We start from the raw sequence: 21,335 nt of genomic DNA on the forward strand, positions 1-21,335 counted from the left end.
TTGTTTTTACAGGCTAACTTCGGACACTGTGTTTAAAGTAAGGTTCTTAAAGGTTCTTAAAGCATGTAAAGGGGACATGCCACACCTTTGTTAATCCCATAGTTGATGACTTTAGTGATGTAGATAGAGAAGACATCATTAAGGTTTTATCAGAGCCTAGACTTGACAGTAAGTGTAGAGTGATCTTTGATGTTGATGTCAATCTCTGGCCTAAATAAATCCCTATAACAATAATAGTACAGTAAAGCCGAAGCACGAGGTTTAAGTTTTGAATGGCTTATATATGGTATACATCTTTGAAATGTGATATTACTATAACTGCAGTGCTCATTATTATGATGTGAAGGAGCACAAAGGAATACATTTTTGTTTATTTTTCATTACCTGGTAGCCTAATATAATAGGCTTAGTGACAGGGTTTAAGTTGCGGTATGGGTAATTTTCATGTGGCTGGTAATGTAATATACCACTACGTTTATCTGAAATGTGATATACAGTACTGTATATATACTACTCGGTATTGTGATGTCAGTGAGTACAAAGGAATAGTTTTTTAGTTCTTTTCGTTACCCAGTATCGGGTACGGTAGCCTAAAGTTATAGGCCTATTCACAGGGTTTCAGTTTAGAAAATTTTCTAATGGTCAGTAATGTACATTAATGTGTTCTCATGTGTTTCATCTCCTAGTTGAAGTTTTTGTATGAATATGGTTAGCATAAAAATCATCAGTAAGGCAGCTTCTTGTGAAGTTTTACAAGAAGAAAAATTTTCATTTCATTAATTTTTTTCAGTATATGGGGTGGGTTTCTTGGTGTGTTTGGGGTCAGGAAAAGTTTATGGATCCTATGTGATTGTTTTCATATGAAAATCACCTGACTGCAGTGATTCATTGCTCAGTTGAGTGCTTTCAATTGTAGAGGTAAAAAACAGAATATTTTTGTACTCAGTCTGTAATTAAACTTCTCACTCACCACAGAAGTGTGCATTTTATTTTTTATTTTTTTTTTTATTTTATTTATTTTTTTTAAAAGCCCCAAGTGTCCGAAGTATTGCTTGGCTTTCTGAATGTAGCCGTCACTGAAGTCTAAAGGTACGTATGTGGTAAAGACTATGAGTGTCCGAAATTAGCCACAGCTGTCCAAAGTTAGCCGATATCAGTGATAACATCGGACGCTCGAAAATTTTGAATAACGCTGACGGTTTTGGCATTAATTTTTTTTCATTACTTGGTTTCAACTGTCACATCCCTGGACTATATATGGGTACCAACAGGGATTAGATAATGCAAATCTACATGAAGTTATATGCACAAAACCCTAAAAAATATCTGAAGTTAGGCAGTTTTATGGCAACTCACTCACTTTCCATTCATTCATCATTCGTCATCCAATCCTACGTTGCCCCATTAGGAGCGTAGGAGCCCAGGGCTAGGCACGTTGGTCCTGATATTTGAGATGAGAGTGACCAACCTCACTCATCCCTGCATGGCATCACATGAGCAGTAAACACTAACCATCCCTTGGATATAAACCTTCATAGACTCAGTCCAATTGGAGCGCCTAATTACCCACTATACCACCAGGTGCCAAAATTTGCTTATATGGTTACCACCCAGCTTAGTAAGTGGTTTCCTGGTGTACAGGAAACCATTTAGCTTGTCACTCAGTGTAGAGTCACCCACAGGCAGAAGGAAGAGGAGAGAATGAAGGAGACAGAAGAGGGAGTGTAAAGTCACCTGTCAGCAGAAAGACAAGGAAAGAAAGACAAGAGGGTGGAAGGAAAGAAGGATGGAGGAGAGGAAAGGGCAGACACCTGAGAGCAGCACTACATCGACTCACTTTCCAACATTCTAAAATCACCTGTTCAGTTTAAAGTGGCACATGGCATAGACAAGCTGTCTGCACAAACCTTTCTGGGCCAATATCACTTGTTCTCCCCAGGGCTGAGGCACATCCAAAACAATCACTCTTTTATGTACATGCTAAATTGGATGACGGCGTTCAGTAGTAGTATCAGAATCCGAATCTTGCCAGCTGTGTTCAGTAGTACTATTAGGATTTGTTTACAAAGCATAACCATGCTCTTTACCATTTGTTCGTTCTTCCTACCTCGGTGCGCATCACTTCTACTGAAGCAATTTTCGTGCTGTATATTTTTTTTTCGTGCTTTAAGTTTTACTGTACAGTACTTCACAATATCATGTATCCTGTAGTTAATACATCTTTTGCTTGCTGTAACTATGTCTCTGTTTTGAGTTGGCTGTTACTGTCACAAAAGTCAAGAACTTGTACCTGTGAATGATGTCTGTTCCGTTGTATTGTGCTTGGGAGTAGAAGGTGTAGCTGATGGATCAGTCTTTAGCATTAAATGCTACCAGTACACAAAAATATGGTGTTAATAAGTGATTTTACTTGAGAAGATGGCATTGTAAGTAGTTACCGGTATTTACCGTGTGTGTATGGTCAGATATATATCAAAGGCACTGTATATATGACCAAATGCGTTGCGTGCACACACACACACACACACACACACACACACACACACACACACACACACACACACACACACACACACACACACACACACAAATCCAGACCAAGTTGCACAATAAAGAATACCTGTACTATATGATTACTGCTGAACTGATACTCATTACCAAATAAATATACAGGGTTTTTATCTTCAAAAACTTGGAAAAAAAAGAATCTGCATTTTCAGATTATTGCTTTTTGTTTCGATAATGAGAAGAAGATGGTGGATGCAAGAAACAAACTAAAGAAAACACTTGAAGAAAGAAAGAAAGAGGGAACCGAGGGTGGGTGTGATCTCATAGTTTACGGTTGTGCAGCACATTACTTAAATCTAATAGAAAATGAAGTTTTCCCCAAAACAGTGCTCAGCTGAGTTTTAGAAGTTTAAAACAACTTCAGGACCATCACCAGCCTCGAGCTTGGCTTAGTGAAGAAGGGGGCTGAAAACGACAACTTCCAAGTGATACATATTGGACTGGTCAAGATGCCTGCATAGGCACATTTTTAAAAACTACCAGAAATACTTTGAGATTTGCTGTGAATACCCAGAAGACATTGTTAAGAACATAAAATCCGCTGTTGAAAATGCAGGCATACAAATGGAAACTCTGCACTTGAGCCAGCAGTTGAAAATAGTGTCTGCAGATTTTAATAAGTTTCAGCAAGATGACTGCACAAACTATGTTACAAAGTTACAAACAGTTAATTGAGAAAAAATTCCAACAGTGTGTGACATAAGGAAGAAAATTGACTTGTGAGCAAGATGAAGAAGTCAGCACTACCCCCTTCCTTTTCCCTTGTGAAGGGGGCATTATCATACACCCTAGGAAGAGACATGCAAGGAATAGCAAGGCCAAAAGCAGGTAGGGAACAACCACAAAAACCACCACATGTGCCACTATAACAACTGTTTACATCGCCGTGTGGGAACTAAGAGTGAGCGTGGGGTGGAGGGGAGGATCTCTATTGGATGCTGGGTAAACTAACCAGCCAGACACAGTAACGTCACTGGGCTATTCCTTAGGAGCTTGTCTGGGCGGTAATTTTTCGTGTGACTGTAATTTCCAAACGGATGCAGTCATTATGTGTGGATAGTGGGATACAATGTACGAATAATGGTATGGAAACAAGCCAGATCACAGTGTCTGATTAATGGATTGTCCAGGTAGTAGTTGTCTGGATAATTGAGAGATTGCCGAATATAAATAGGGAAGGTAAGGTAAGCCGAGTCTCAAGCATTTTCATTGGCATGTAAATAGAACACCTGTATAATGATATACTTTGTTGTGGATAATAAAATTTTTTACATTGTATGAGGCATCACCTAAGATTAAGACAAATAAAAAGTTAGCTGTTGAATTTAAGACAGAGTTATTCCTGTATTTAGATCCAGAGTCTCCACCTCTTTACTTCCATGCTTATGGTAGTTACAGTAGAAGTTTGAACACTACTTTGTAAATAGACCCTACAGTCCACTAATCTCCATTTACTAGCCATGTATGTGAGTTGATCTTTTCCCTATCACAGTACAGTATTAATACTGTTTACAACATGTTTCTTACAATACAGGTGCCATAGAGGTATGCTTTCACATGGTTGCACTGATATAACTGAGCAGTTCCACTGTCCAGTTATACAGTATAAGTATCCCACACCTATCTCCTTATCCCCTGAAAGGAGGTTGGTGGACTGTAGAAGGGCAGTTTATGCAGTCCACTGGGTTCACATTCAGATGGGCCTGGGGCAGCACCAACAACAACAGCTTATACACTGTTTGGCTGTACTGTACTTAAAAGAAAATACAGTAGGAGAACCAGCAATACTGGTTCAGAGTGGGTTAGCGAGTGACTATTCTCCTACATGTTCCTAACCACCTCCCTCCCTCCTGAACAAAGTTCACACGTAAGAAATTGAAGCTATTGATAACTCGGAATGTTCATTCGGCACCTAAGCCTGTGTTTTAGGTAGGACCTCGTTCTGATATTTTTCCCCCCATCATATCTACTGCCCTTGAGGACCTTACTCAGTTTTTTGTGAATGCTGCTATATAAAATATCTTAGGTGCTCATAGTTGATTTTTGTCTTTTCTAGGCTCGTCGTTATGATTCCAAAACCACCATCTTCTCTCCAGAGGGAAGGTTATACCAAGTGGAATATGCCATGGAAGCTATTGGCCATGCCGGTACTTGTCTTGGCATCTTGGCAAATGATGGCATCGTCTTGGCTGCTGAGAGACGCAACACCAATAAGCTGCTGGATGATGTCTTCCTTTCAGATAAAATCTACGTAATTAATGAGTAAGTTTAACCTGCCTTTTAGTAACAGTAGAATAAGCTTTGTTCAGTAGTATGTAGATTCCAAAATTAAATAATATGTTTTTGAATCATCACTACCTTCATATCACAGGAATGTGAGATGGGATGGTCAAATTGGCTATTTGCCTTTTAACCCCTACGGGGTGGGTGCCGTTACATAACGTTTGTACGAGAGAAGGCGGGCATTGATACTGAATGTTTGGCCATTTTTTTGTTATAATTCATTGGTTAAACTGGGTGATATGGCAGCGCTGTTGCGTACTGTATAATCCTTGACACAGTACCCTCACATCCAACACACATTTGTCCAATTTGTTTTGAGCCTAACATGGTCACCAGAAAAATACACGACGCACAATTTCCCGGATGTCGGATTTCCTGGACATGGGCTGAGGCCAGACAGTACAGGTAAGCCCGTAATTCACGCGAGGGTTAGGTTTCCAGACCCTTCGCGTGTGTGATAAATTCGCGTATATGTTCTGCCCTTGTGTGCACATAATTACTCATGTCTATACGTATATTACATCTGAATAATACTGTTTATGCACTACATACACCTAATAAACTAGCATAAAGTATTAAAAACAACAAAAATGTAAGAAATTTAACTGAAACCTGACAAGCACAGGCTTAGGTGGAGACACTTCAGCAGTCCAGTGCACTAGCCCTCACTGCCTCCCGTATGCTACATTCTGCCTTCTTTATTGTATGAACAGTTGACTCATTCACGCCAAACATGCAGTTACAAGACAATTCACAGGCGTAGGTGGAGACATTTTGGCACAGTCTTGTGCACTGGCCCTCACTGTCTCCCGTATGCTACGTTCTCCTTTATTGTATGAACAGTTGACTCACCCCAAACATACGGTTCTGAGACAATTCACCATCAAGTCAATTCACTGTCAAAACATGGACAATTCCCCGTCATTCTATTAATATACTTATTATTGATTAATTAATACTTTAATAACTAATATTCAGGGGGATTTTATGACTCATATAAGTAAAAAACTAGTGTACTGTACTTGCTAAATAAACTGGTATGTAAATAAATGACGGGGAACCGTCCTGACGGAGAATTGTCGCCGACATTCCTCCCTGAAGTTTGTCCAACACTTTAACTTTGTCAGCAACATCACTTTACAAGTCAGTTTTGGTGTGTTACCACATGCATCACTAGCACTACGCTTATGCCCCATGTTGACAGACAAGGCAAGCAATTACTGGAAGGCAGAAAAATAAGCCACAAATAACGATTTGCAAGTCATGCATGGTTCGACCGTCGGATTCAAACTGACTATGTGGTGCGTGGTAGACCGACCTCCCAGGCTCCCACACACACATACACACACACACACATATATGTGTGCACACGGGCAGCAGGTAGGCATTTTTTATATTTATTTCTCGTATATTGAAATTACTTATTTGAATACTATAATTTTGTTTTAATTATTGTATGAAAAATCGTGGATAATCGAAATCGCGTGAAAAAAGTTCGCGTGAATTAAGGGATAACCTGTATTATCAAATGCTGGACAAGTGCCCGTACAAGTCCGGGATTCCCACAGAAGTCTGGCCATTATTCTTGCATATGAAACTATAAGCAGTCTGCTACTTAACACAGTATAATTTTAGCAAGGTTATGACTCAAAGGCCATTTTTAACACATTCAAGAAGATATTTTCATACATGAAACGCACCTTGGCCACCGACCTGCTTCACCCCACCAGTTCATTCTAACTCATGGCAATATCCCATTTGCTTCTTACCTTTCTCAAATGCCACTGTAAATAGTTTATTGCTTAACGCTGTAAAATTTAAGGAAGGCTTGGAGACAATAAAATTCATAAGTAATAAAAAAAATATATATTTTCATACGGACAAAGTCAGTGGGATCAGCTGATGAGTGGTTGGCCACTGTTAGCAGATATTTCCCCTTCAAATCATCAGCATGCCTTGACAGACTTCCATTTTGCATAAATATTTGAGTATAGTAAAATGTATCTGCATTGTAAATTGATATTTGTACAAAACAAAAGTCCGTCAAGGTGAGTTGTTAGGTTAGAGGCAAAACACTCCTGCTGACTTTAAGAAATTTTCGCTCTGAATCCGGATTTTCTGTTCATAATTAATTTAAGCACAAATTTTTGACTGAGTTTCAGACAATCAGGTGTGCAAACCTACATGATGATAAAGCTTTAAATATCTTCCTATTAAGAATACCAACTCAGTCCAAGATCGAGATCACATTCGATGATTGCGTGTTTGTACATCGGTCAGCTGATGATTGGTTGGTTCACCTTGTGATGTTCCACTCCTTATTCATTTTCCTCTTTTTCCTCAGCTTTCTGGTCATCTTCTATCATATGCTCCACGTTCTCGTCATCAGCTGTCTAAATGACCATTCTTAGGGTTGTAGCTAGCAAAATACCACTAGCGTGTCAGTTATTGTTATTGTGTCAGTGTTATTACTTTATGTACTATGTATGTTAGTTATGTTGGTATAGGTAGCCTACTTTCCAGAATGCTCTAGAATATTGGAATGATTGCCGGACAGTATTGGAGAATTCGGACAAAGTATGGTAATTGTCCGGGGAATGGTATGTGGGGCTGGACTTTTGGGGTTCCCGGACTGGTCTCCCCCGCCTTTTAGTCCGGGAAATCAAAGGTCAATTGTATTAACATCATCATCATCATCATCAGCCATTACAAGTCCACTGCTGAATAAAGGCCTCCCCCAACCTTTTCCACGAATTCCTTGACTGAGCCAATCTTTGCCACATTTTCTCTGCAAATTTCTCTATCTCATCTCTCCACCTCCTGTCTGGCCTTTTCCTGCTACGCTTACCATCTCTTGGTGTCCAGTCAGTCAACCTCTTGCTCCATCGATTATCCCTTGTTCTTGCTACATGGCCTGCCCACCTCCATTTCAGTTCTTTTATAACTTCTATAATATCTTTGACTTTAGTCTGCTGTCTCACCCAAGTTGATCTTTTTCTGTCTCTTAAGGATATTCCCAACATTGACCTTTCCATTTCTCTCTGAGAACGAATTAATTTATTTTCCATCGATTTTGTCAGTTTCCAAGTCTCACAACCATACGTCATAGCTGGAATTATACCGTACATTCGATATATTGATACTTTTCGTTTCATACAAACTGGCAAGCTATTTTTCATAATGTCTCTATGTTTACCGAAAGCTTTCCATCCAATTGTAAAGCGTCTTTTTATTTCGCTATCATTATCTTTCGTTAATTTTAGTATTTATCCCAGGTAATTGTACTCCTCAACTTCATCAAGAATTTCTCCACTTATTCTTATGATGCTCTTTTGTGTTTGAGGATTAAACATCACTTTAGTTTTACTTCGGTTCATCTTTAGCCCTACTTTGAGACTTTCTCTGTTCAGGTCATTTAACATTTCTTGCAATGTCCCTGCTTTTTCTGAGATTAGGACAATGTCATCTGCAAATCTTAAATGGTTTAGCTTTTCTCCATCTATGTTTACTCCTTTGTTTGGTGAAATTGTATCTCCCTGACGCACGCCCTTCTCAATCTTAATTTTCTCAGAGTCCTTATGTAATTTAACTGTAGCAGTTCCTTCTTTATATATGTTTTCGAACAGTTTTACAATGTTCTCGTTCACTCCTTGTTCTCGCAATGAATTTATAATTGCTAAGTGCTCCACTGAGTTGAAAGCCTTTTCGTGATCAACAAAACCTAAGCACAGTGGTTTATTATATTCTGTCGTTTTCTCAGTTAGCTGATTCATTGTGTGCAGATGATCAGTAGTCGAGTACCCGCTTCGGAATCCTGCCTGTTCACGAGATTGGTTTTCCTCCAAATTTGTAGCTATTCTGTTTGTAAGGACTTTAGTGAAAAGTTTGTAAATTGACTGATAGCAAGCTAATGGGTCTATACTTACGAAGGTCTTTTGAGTCGCCTTTTTTATAAAGTAGAATAACAATTGCATTACACCATGTTTTGGGAATTTTCTTCTGTTTTATACATTGGGTAAATAAGTGAGCAAGCCTATTTTTACTTCTGCTCCTGCATCCAACAGTAAATCTGCTACTATTCCATCTTCTCCTGGAGCATTCCCTCTTTTCATATTTTTAAGAGAAATATTTACTTTGTCTGGTGTTACCACAAGTATTTCACTTGTGTCAACAGAAAAGTTAGCTATTGGTACTATTGTTTTCGATGCATACAGTTCTTTGTAAAATTCTTCAACCCACGAATTCGTGAACCCACGAATAGTGGGTTTTGACTATATACTGATGACTAGGAAATAGCTTCACAACACACCGAAGCTTAACAAGCAGTAGTCCAGCTCCAAATATAACTATACAGTTTACCACCAGAAAATTGTCTTGGACTAAACAAAATGAGTTTCACTACCCAAATCAGTCATTGTTCTTTTCACTCGACAGACATGAATCTCAGTTACACTCAGATACACTACTGTGAAAAATAGCAAATATGAAATTCAAAGTAAGGCAGCATATAATGAGAATTTTCTCTATGTATGAAACATAGTACCTGTTCACAGAGACATGGCATGTTGTGTAGCTGGTATCACTTCGGATGCTAATGTTTTAACCAATGAACTACGAGCCATTGCCCAGCGCCACACACTGCAGTTTGGAGAGCCAATACCCTGTGAACAACTGGTTATGAGGCTGTGTGACATCAAGCAGGCTTACACACAATATGGAGGTTAGTGTCCTCTCAGCTCTGTCAGTTTAGAATAAGGTACCATCCACTCACTTAAAGTAGTGCTGCTCTCGGGTGTCTGCCCTTTCCTCTCCTCTCTCCATTCCTTCCTTCCTTTTCTGTCTTTCTTTACTTCATTCTTTCCTCGTCCTTCTGCCCACAGGCGACTTTACACTCCCACTTTTGTCTTTCTTTCCTTCATTCTTTCCTCTTCCTTCTGCCTATGGGTGACTCTACACTGAGTGACAAGCCTAATGGTTTCCTGTACACCAGGAAACCATTTACTATGCTGGGTGGTAACCATATAACCAAATTATGGCACCTGGTGATTTAGTGGGTAATTATAGCACTCCATTCGGATTGAGCCGGTGAAGGTTTATATCCAAAGGGCAGTTGGGGTTATTGCTCATGTAATGCCACTCAGGGATGAGTGAGGCTAGTCACTCTTATCTTCAATGTCAGGACCAAATTGCCTAGCCCCGGGCTTCTACGCTCCTCATGGGGCAACGTAGAATTGGATGATGGATGGATGGATGGATTTAATATAATGAGTGGTAGGATCCCCTGAATACATGCTTGGCAACTGCCAACATGTAATTCCTAAATTCAGTCTCAGCAGTTAGTGAATGGATTTAGATAGTTTTTAATATTTTGTGTGTTACTGTTTTTTCAAGGCAGTATTAAATTAACAGATAGTAGCCAGAATGAAATACCTGAGTACATTTTTCATGGTTACAGATTGAGTGGAACTGAAAGTCATATGTACAGAGAGATGGTACAAGAGTTCTGATGGTAAATTTAATTTTATAGCCTACTGAATTATTTTGCATTACATCAGTTTCTGTATAGAATGCAGTTCACACACTTCAGTCTGCCCTCACTGAAATACTGACTATCCCATCAAAAGATTATTTTCCTTCATGCACTTTCTTCCCTTTGGGTTCACATCAAAATAGGTGGGGCTGGGACTGTTGAGAATTGTACCTGTCAAACCAGCACTAATACTGATAAGAGTAATCGTAAAATTTTTAATGAACAGTATATACAATGATCCCATGGTTACTGCAGATAATTGCTACTGCGCCTAGTGCGTGACAACAGAGGCACAGAACCTATGGGATTTATCATGATTGGTATCAAGTACCTCACTTATAAACCCCAATTTTTCCCTTTTCAGCAATTTATACTCCACTAATACATATATACAGTTATGGTAATTATCAGAAACACACATAGGCATGGTTAGGTTAATAGAAAATGTTAAAAAGGGCATAATACGGAAGAAACATGTTTCATATAGACATGAAATAGGCTTGAGGTTAAAGGTTCTGAACAGAGCTGGCACATCTGCAATCACTTCCACAAACTGCAAATTCTGCACTTGCGAAAGTGTGTTTCATTTGGGTTTGCGACAAATTTTACATAAATTTGGGGTGTTGCGTTTGTGGAAGTACTTCTACAAACTCAGACTTGCCCACAAACCAGCTTGGCCTCAGAGATCTTTGAGCAGTTTGTTTTTATGATGGGCAACATGGACTTGCTCAAGATGGAGTTGTCTCACTTGTCGGAGGAGTCTGACTGACTGAGGAGTGAGGACTGAGGAGGTTAGAGCTGAGGAATAGAGGTGAACTGGTGTGTCAACTTTTCAGGTGTGAGTTGTGAGCTGTAATAATGTAATTCATTTATCTACAGTAGTGAATGATTTATCCTTGTTTTGCTGTAAAAACAGTCTGTTACACTAATACAGCATACAGGTAGGTCCCGTTATACGACCATTCAACATATGAGAAACCAATGATACAACCTGAGTAAATCAGGGACTATTTTCAATATACAATCTTGAAAATCCAATGATATGACATTCAGTCTGGGGCGATTAAAATTTCAAAGTTGAAAATGCATGCCCTACCGCTAATGTTCCTGGGCTGTATGATGATGTACGATGATTCGGATGTGCAGAGACGAGTTTGTTGACGGTGTAAGAGAACCGCGCACCCCTCCCTTGTCCCCTACCTGCCGTACCATCTCTATCACTCAGCGTCCCCCATTATTATGCAAGGTTGTTCTTACATCCTTATTTGTGTCCTGCCTTGTGACTTTCCCAACAGTGATTTTAGTGACTTTGCTGGCATATTTATGGTGCTTTTTGTGACTTATTTGGTGCTCTGTGCTACGGTGCTGTTACGTAGCTAGACTACATGCTCTTAATTCACTGTGTTTTGTGTGGTGTTTTGCCTGTGATTGAGCACGTGGTATATAACTGTGCCTTTTTTTTACCTCTCTAATGCTTTACCTGTGTTAACTGTGCCTCCCGAGTGTGCAATGTCTTCAAGTGCGAGTCCCAGTGGTAGTGCTAAGCGGGCTAGAGTGCCAGTAACACCTGCTAAAATGTTAGAAATTGTTAAAAGGCACAGCCTGGGTGAGTGAGTGTCAGACCTCTGTCATATTTTTTACCTATCCCTGTCTGCTGTGAGCATTATCATTTAGTCGAGTGATAAAGTGCTGGAAATGGCAGGTAGTGTGGCATTAAGTACGAGTGTGCAATCTACTCCCTCCGCATATTGACTTAGGACCTACACACAGAATTGCTATGGGAGAGTTGTCTGTGCTTTGTGTTTCCATCTCTACCAAGTGAACTTTTTGGGCAAGAAGTAACTGGCAACTCCTCTGGTATTGGTGAGAGGTGATGAAACACTGAGCACATCAGTGCTTGCCCAGAAACAAGAGTGGGAGTATATGTTCCCGTCGCTTCAAGCTTGCACCACCCTCTTTTTTCGTACGCATTACTGTTTTCCCTGTTATTTTCCTAGAGTTGAGTTGTCATGCCTGGAAATTAATGCTCAAGGTATGAGAGGGTCTATATCATAGCATGGAGACAGGATAATGTCCCTATCAACACTATTTGTGAATGTACTGGATGCGCAAAGTCGACCATCACGAAGATTTTTGCTGCAGTGCGCCACCTGCCACCTGATTTCGTACCAGAGCACATGCATGGCGATGAAGAGAAGAGGACAATTTCCAGAGGTACAGATACGCTTCTGAAGAGGGAAGTAATCAAGAATCCTCGACTGACAGCAGTAGAATTGAAGAGAATGCATCCCCAGCTGTTACAAGACATCTCAATTCGAACTATTCAGCACCGCTTGCAGAAGGAGCTGGGTTTGCCAAGTCGCACCGCAGCCAAGAAACCACTTCTCACTGACCGCGTGAAGAAGCAGCACATTCAGCTTGCCAAGAAGTATGCACACTGGATGTTGGATGAGTGAATAAAAGTTATGTTTTCCGATGAAAGCACATTTCAGGTGTTTCAGGTGCATTCTGCCAAGGTTCGTCACCCTGCCTCCCATAGTTGATATGACCCTGCATACACGGTGCCGACTGTTAAGCACCCACAGTCAGTAATGGTATGGGAGTGTTTCTCAGGTGAAATGGGAAGGGGAGGCCTCTACTTTCTTCCTAAGAACTTGATGATGAATGGTGGCCGGTACATTAAAGTTCTGAAAGATCATTTGTTAAACTTTTTTGCTATTCATGGGTGCGACTTTTTCATGCACGATTCAGCTTCATGTCACAAGTCAAGAAAGGTGACCAAATGGCTTCAGGATAATCGGATTGAGATCCTTGACTGGCCTGGCAACAGTCTGGATCTAAATCCGATAGAAAACTACTGGACAAAGATGAAGAAAATCATGGCGGAGAAGACGACACCTAACCTGGACAACCTCAAGACTGAACTGACAAATGTTTGATGCAAAGAAGTGTCCTTAGATTACGTTAGAGATCTAAGTGATTCCATGCTAAAATGCATCCAACTGGTTCTGAAAAGCAAGGGAAACATGATTTCATATTAATGAATGGCATTTCATGAACAAACGTTGTGATATACTATGATTTCTGTGTTTTTTAATACCATTTGGGGGGAGTTCCTGAGTCAGTTTGTGGTAGCTCTACTTGTTCCCATGACTCCGTCATGGAGAAGATGGAGCGACTGCTGTGAGCTTGGTTGGAAGACCAGAACCAAGCTCGTGCGCCTATCTCCAAGGCCTTTATCACGGAGAAGGCACTTGCATTCTGGAAAAAGTGCAAGGAGGAGCATGATGCGAGTGTCAAGACGACGATTGGGGAGAGCAATGAGGCTAAGGCGTCGACTGGCGCAAGGCCTCATGCACCTGTGGGTACACAGGTACCAGTGAGTGACCTTTTCGATGCTAATGATGATAGGTTAGCACTCTTCAGGAAACGTGCTAATCTCCATAACATTAGAATTCAAGGAGAAGCTGCAAGTGCTGACACAGAGGCTGCTTGAAATTTTCTAGAGGAATTTTGCCAGGATTGTTGAGGAGGGAGGATACTCTCCTAAACAAGTTTTTACCCTTGATGAAACTGTCCTCTTCTGGAAGTGGGTAATTACGGCGCTCCAGTCGGATTGAACCGGGGAAGGTTTATATGCAAGGGGTGGTTGGGGTTATTGCTCACATAATGCCACTCAGGGATGAGTGAGGCTGGTCACTTTCATCTGAAATGTCAGGACCAATTTCCTATCCCTGAGCTCCTACACTCCTCATGGGGCAATGTAGGATTGGATGATGGATGGATATACAGTATACTGTATATATATATATATATATATATATATATATATATTTATAAATGTATATATTTATATATATATATATATATATATATATATATATTTGTAAATATATATTTATAAATATATATATATATATATATATATATATATATGTAATAAATATATATATATATATATATATATATATATATATATATATATATATACAGGAAACTCGCACGGAACACGATCTCACGGAACGCGCTCGCAATTATACACGGTAAGGGCTGGGATACATATAAGACAACGTAAGATTAAAGAACCATTATGAAAACTACAAATTAACGCAGGAGAGGCCTTTGAAAGATCAAATCCTCGAACGTCACCGCAGCGAGCGGTTTGTTTTGATTACGTGACGATCTAGGCTGGAAATTATTCAGTGGGTGAGACATTCCCGAGTACAGTAGCAAAGTATTTGTAAGTTAAATATTTACAGTACTGTACTGTTCTGGTAAGTTTATGTGCAACTTAAAGTACTATTAAATAACGTTAAAGCAAGAAATAAAGTCTTATAACCAGTTTACCTGATAGGCGTCAGAATATTGCATTTTTTATTTGTTTGTTTTTTCCACAGTACTGTACAGTATTTGTAAGTTAAATATTTACTGTTCTCGTATGTACTGTACTTGTAAGCACCGAAATAAAGTTAAATAATTAAATAAAGCCTTGTAACCAGTTAACCCGAATTATATGATTACCCATGAACGGCGTCGGAATATTGCCTTTTTTGTTTGTTCGTTAAACTCTTACTGTACTGCTTTTCTACAGTACTGTATTTGTAAGTTAAATATTTACTGTTCTGGTATGTACTTGTAAGCAATTAAAGCATTAAATAAAGCCTTGTAACCAGTTAACCTGATTTATATGATTACCCATGATCGGCGTCGGAATATTGCCTTTTTTGTTTTGTCTTGGTATCTTTACCTATTTGCTCAGGTTTGCTGTAATGGTTTGGATCATTTGATGCAATGCAACGTCTAGAAAACTGAAAACTTTCGGAAAGTGAACGAAAATCTGGGACATGAGACTGACCTTGACTTCACCCTCTCATGTATCATCTGTCACTCTGTCAGTTCACCACCTGCTATCGTGATGAGTGGATGTACGATTTTTTCGCTCGTGGCCATGCCTAACCACACATAGTTACACCCATTATCTCGACCCAGACAGAAAATACAATCTTTTTCCTCCCTTGCAAAACACAAACAACCACCCTGTTTACGAGACAGCAATATATATTGCGAAAATAACAAGGTAAAATCTATCTATCTATCTATATACCTAGGCTGCTTCCCCCAAGGAAAGGGAGGTAGCCGAGACAGGACGACTCACTCCATTTACTCATCCATTCAAACACATTCATTCGCATCTTAGCCCCAAAAGGGAGAACGGACAGATCCTCACCGCACCACACCGCACAAGGGTCAACTGGGCAATGCAATCAGTGACATCCGCAGCAGGGCCCGACAGCAGAACTGGTTTACCCCTGCCACATCATAACAGACCCATCCCCTTACCCGCACCTGACCTGACTAGCTGATCAGACCAAATGCGGGAGAATATCCCCTCAGGGCTGCGTCATCACTTATTCATTCACAATTTCTCTCCATTTATTTCTGTCACGCACAGAATGATGAACGTAAAATGATAGAGAAAGATGAACATGTTATGACGGAAGAAGTACGTTTTCCCCATCTGTAAACGTATTTATTTCTGCTTTGTATCTGTATTCGTAATAATTAGACAATGTTAGTTCTGAAACTGCATTACGATTCTATTTTTAGCCATTCTCGTGGTAAGAGAGCTGGAAGTTGTGACACAACTTCCTTATTGGTAATGGGACTGACCCTCCACTTTATTCTCCCGTGGCAGAGTCTAGCCTTGGAGGACGTGCAGTTTTCTCATTTAGGACTGAAAATTAACTCTTTCGCTCCCTCTTCCAAGCATGGGCACAACGATAACGTAAAAAATAACTCGAAACTACCATAAACGCATATCAAAAAGGTGAAAATGTATTCATAACATTTTTTTTTTTTTCCAGCCATTCCTAACAGATTATGTACTGAAATCATTCAATATCACAGTACTGCATTTCTAAGTTAAATATGTACTGTTCTGGTATGTACTTGTAAGTTAAAGCACTGGTACCAGTTAACCTGATTTATATGATTACCTATGATCGGCGTCGGAATGTTTCCTTGTGTTTACGTACAGTATTTGTGTGTTGAAGTTTTGCTCTGGAGTACTGTATTTGTGAGTTATAACATTAAATAAACCTTCTAACCACTTAAAGTGCTTTCTAGTGATTACCAGTGACAGATAACAGCAAAACAACACATTTGGGGGGTCTAGGGAGCAAAATACGGAGTAGTTTAAATATACGCGATTTCGCACCTAACACGGCACGGTAGGAACGAAACCCACGTGTTCCGTGCGAGTTACCTGTATATATATATATATATACATATGTATATATACAGTAAATCCCCCTAGTATGTGCCTATATGGGCGGTAGAGGACGTTGCCTACTAGGAATTTGCGTACTGTGAATACATAAACTTAGGGGAAAAATTACATATGGGCGGCACCCCACTTCATGGGCAACCCTTGAGATGCCTTTCAGACCTAAGTATTGTACTATACAGGGAAACTATCTACGACATATTACCTAAGATAAAGTAAACCTACAAGATTATGGCTTTACTAGGTAAATCATTGGTGGTAGGTGGTGGCAACCATCATGCACTCACTTGATGTAGTGCTGCCTACTTCTTCTTTAGCCTTTATCATTCTTTTTCTGTGCCTGCCCTCCTCTCTTCCTATATCTCCCATCTTTCCTGTCACTTCTTATTGCTCTTCTTTCCTTTACAGGTGGCTTTACATTGAGTGACAAGCCAAATGGTTTCTGGTAAGCCAAGGAACCATTTACAACGCAGGGTGGTAACCATATAACCAACCCACACGTACTCCCGACGTGTCAGCAAGTGGGTTGGTGGAGGGTTAGTGCCCCTCCCCGTAAAACCAATAACTCAAAGTCAAATGGCCACCCCTTACGGGATTATGGTGTCTGGCAATAGATAGATAGATAGACCTTTATCGGTTATCGCTTCTTGGGGGGTCAATGTCTCGTACTCGGGGTAACCCCGGATTTGGGCCACTCTTCACTACCCGTCTTGCTTACAAGGAGTTCAGTTCGCGTTAAAAACACACACACACACACACACACACACACACACACACACACACACACACACACACACACACACACACACATACACACACACACACACACACACACATGTACAAGGGGAATCGCGTATTCGGAACTCACCTACTATGGGGATGTACTGTATATTTGTATATGTATACAGTATATACACATATATATATATATATATATATATATATATATGTATATATATATATCTATATATATATGTATATATATATATATGTGTGTATATATGTATATATATATATACACATATATATATATATATATATATATATCATCTCATCTCATCAGCCGTTTGAGTGTCCACTGCAGGACCGGCCTATCCCAACCGAAGTCGAAACGATACAGCCAATGCATCTCTACCAAGTGGCTTAGGTTGTCTGGTGGAGATTGTATGTAGGGTGAGAAGTGCTTGAAAGTGTAACTGTAGTGTTGGAGTGGCTTTAGATGTGTGTGTAGTCTGTGAACCAAGTGTAATCGGCCCACGCAAGCCGACTGGGTACAAGCATACTTTATAGTATGCGACACTGGTTCAACCACAGCACCCCTTATGTCCGCCAATGCAGTACGTGGCCAGAAGAACGCTCCCAAAGTTTATTACCCTGGCGGGGTGTGAACCCTCGTTCTTTGTTGTACAAAAACACACACTTTACCACTGTACCACAGAGGCTCCATATATATATATATATATATATATATATATATATATGTAAATTCATATAAATTTGTGTATTTATCCTCTGTTGTCCCATTGTAAACATCCACCTGCAAACATTTTCAGTATCATTCTGGTAATTACTCATCTCGAACTTAGTCAAGGGTAGTTTGCAATAATAATACAAAAAAAAAAAAAAACTTATATGAGCAATTAACAGGTGTTACATTTTCCTATAGATATAATGACATGGAAAGTCCTAATTATAAGATCAGTCCCTGTAACTATCCTTCCTATTGAACATTACAAAACGAAGCCAAAGAAGCATATCTTTGACAGTAAACATGTATTAAAACTGTGACATGAGCAACTCTCCAAACCCTCCCACTCCCGGCCGCCCTCCCATTCACTCACAGTTACCAGACAAATGGAGTCTGGCTACTGCTTCGTGACTATTTATCGACCACCAATGCTCCGAACAGTGGTTAATGTGGAACTTTCCCTGACTGTACAGTACCCCTCCTAATTTTGACACTGTTTTCAGGTCAGTCTGCCTCATTTAGACATCAGAATACACAAAGGAATATCCAGAGTAAGCTAGACACCAAGAAAACCATGAAAGAAAACCACTGAAAACCAAAAAAACATCCTACCTATACATTACTGTATGTACAATACCCCTCCTAATTTTGGCACTGTTTTCAGGTCAGTCTACCCTACTTAGACATCAAAACACACATAGGAATATCCAAAGTAATGCAAAACACCAAGAAAACCATAAAAAAAAAAATTATCGATCTATCTATCTATTGCCAGATGCCTCAATCCCGTTTGGGGTGGCCACAAACAAATCGCCTCCAAGTCGCCCTGTCCCCCACCATTTCACTGCCCTGCTCCCAACTCACACCCCCCTCTCTCATATACCTCTCCACCCCATCCCTCCATCTCATCCTCGGCCTCCCCCTCCCTCTTCCCCCCTCCACCTCACCCACATACACTCTCTTCGTCAGTCTTTCACCCTCCATCCTCTCCACATGGCCAAACCACCTCATTGTGTTCCTCATAACGCTTCCTATCACATCCACATCCACATCCACACCACAACGCTTCTTTATATCCTCATTTGTCAGCCTGTCTCTCCATGTGACTCCACAGGCTCCTCGTAAATAACTCATTTCCACTGCTCTCACTCTTGACTTGTGTCCCTCCAACAACGTCCAAGCTTCACTTCCATACGTTAGAGTTGGTTTTACAATACTGTCATGTAGTAACTTTTTCACTTCCATGCTCACTTCTCTGTTTCTTATCACTGCTTTCAAAGAACCAGCAACCTTTCTTCCCTGCTGTACCCTTTCAAGCACTTCACCCTCCAAACCTCCATCCTTACTCATCACACTACCCAAGTACTTAAACGTACTCACATTTTCCAATTCCTCACCATCCAACCTCGCTGTAGATTCACTGACTTCACCTCTTTCAAAGACCATCACTTTACTCTTCCCTACATTCACCTTTAGATTCCGTTTCTTACACACTCTCCCAAACTCATCCACCAAGCCTTGGAACTCCCCTTCGTCTTCACTCAACAACACAGTATCATCTGCAAACAACAGTAGAGGGAGTTCCAAACACTATCCTCTCTCACCAGGGCCACTCCAACATCCACTACCTTACCTTGTACCTCTTTTATTACCCCATCCATGTACAGATTGAACAACCATGGAGACATGACACATCCGTGTTTCAGCCCAACTTTCAGAGAGAAAAATTCACTTAGTTCACCATCCACACGTACTGCAGCCTTCACACCATCGTCCATACTCTTCACAGCATTCAACAACTTCCCATCTACTCCATATATTCTTAACACTTTCCACAATCCTTGTCTATCCACCCTGTCATATGCTTTCTCCAAATCTATGAAAGCCGCATACAACTTCTTTCTCTTCTCTAGAAACTTTTCCACTAAAGATCTAAGAATGAATATCTGATCTACACAACCTCTTCCCTTCCTAAAGCCTCCCTGTTCTTCTCCAACTAATTTTTCTGTTCTTTCTCTAACTCTGTCAATAAGTATCCTACCATACACTTTTCCTATTGTACTAAGAAGACAAATGCCCCTATGATTACCACACACTTCTTTTTCCTTTTTTCTTTTGTGGAAGGGAATAATTATACCTGACTTCCAATCCTCCGTGACTCTACCTTCCTTCCAGGCCAATCTGCACATCTTCCACATCCATTCTACTAATCTCTCCCCCATGCTTCAGCATTTCACCACACACTCCATCAATTCCAGGGGCTTTCCCCGATTTAACTTTCTTCATTGCTTCCACAACTTCTATTCTACTGATTTCTCCCTGTCTTCTCACCTCCCTCCTTCTCCCAGCCATTCCCCAGCCACTTATACTCGCATTACTTCCATCCTCTATGTTCAACAATTCCTTAAAGTGTTCTCTCCATCTGCTCACTTTTTCTCCCTTCTCGACTAGTAATCTACCATTTTTATCCTTCACTCCCCTGCTAACTTCACTTCCACCATGTCTTACTCTTTTCACCTCTTTCCAGAACATTTTCTTACAGTCCCTCCACTTTACACTCAAATTCCTTCCAAATTCCTCATCCACTCTCTTCTTACTCTCTCTTACTAATCTTTTGACCTCTCTCTTTCTACATATAACTCTCTCTTCTGCCACTCAACTTCTTCCACACCCCTATTTCTCATCCATTCATTGTATGCTTTCTTCTTTTGTGCCTCAGCCTGTCTCACCTCTTCAGTCCACCTCGCTGTTCCTTGCACCCCCCTCCGTCTTCTCTTCCTTCCACACACCACATCACATGCTGCACATATTTCTTCTGTAAATATCTTACACACACCTTCCACGTCTCCCATCTGCTCCAATTCATATTTGCCCAATCGTTCCTCCACTTCTCTCTTATACTCTGCCTTTTTCTCATCCTCTTGTAACCTTTCCACTCTCCTTGCAACTACTCCTTCCTCTCGTCTTTCCCTTCTTCTATTCCTCTATCTTACTTGAATCCTAATTCTGGCCACCACCAAGTAGTGGTCGGAAAGTCCACTCCCCCAACCTCTATAAGCTCTTGCATCCATTACACATCTTCGCATCCTTTCATCCACACACACATAATGAATCATTGGCTTCCTTTCATTCAGTTCATCACCCCAAAAATATGCGACCAATACTCGACTGTTATGTACAGTACCCCTCCTAATTTTGGC

General features: G+C 40.3%; 1 protein-coding gene across 1 annotated transcript in view; it reads left to right on the forward strand.

Annotated features, from left to right (window-relative positions):
* The window catches only part of Prosalpha3 (proteasome alpha3 subunit), a 42,179-nt gene that overhangs the window by 14,153 nt on the left and 6,691 nt on the right, over positions 1–21,335 (forward strand). The window contains exons 2-3 of the mRNA XM_080282082.1: positions 4,625–4,830; positions 9,405–9,571. Of these exons, the coding sequence (XP_080138208.1) occupies positions 4,625–4,830; positions 9,405–9,571 (373 nt within the window). The remainder of the gene's footprint in view (positions 1–4,624; positions 4,831–9,404; positions 9,572–21,335) is intronic.

Source organism: Coenobita brevimanus, chromosome 92 (genome assembly GCF_032717465.1).
Source record: "Coenobita brevimanus isolate Jiangsu-jjx chromosome 92, ASM3271746v2, whole genome shotgun sequence".
Lineage (NCBI taxonomy): Eukaryota > Metazoa > Arthropoda > Malacostraca > Decapoda > Coenobitidae > Coenobita > Coenobita brevimanus.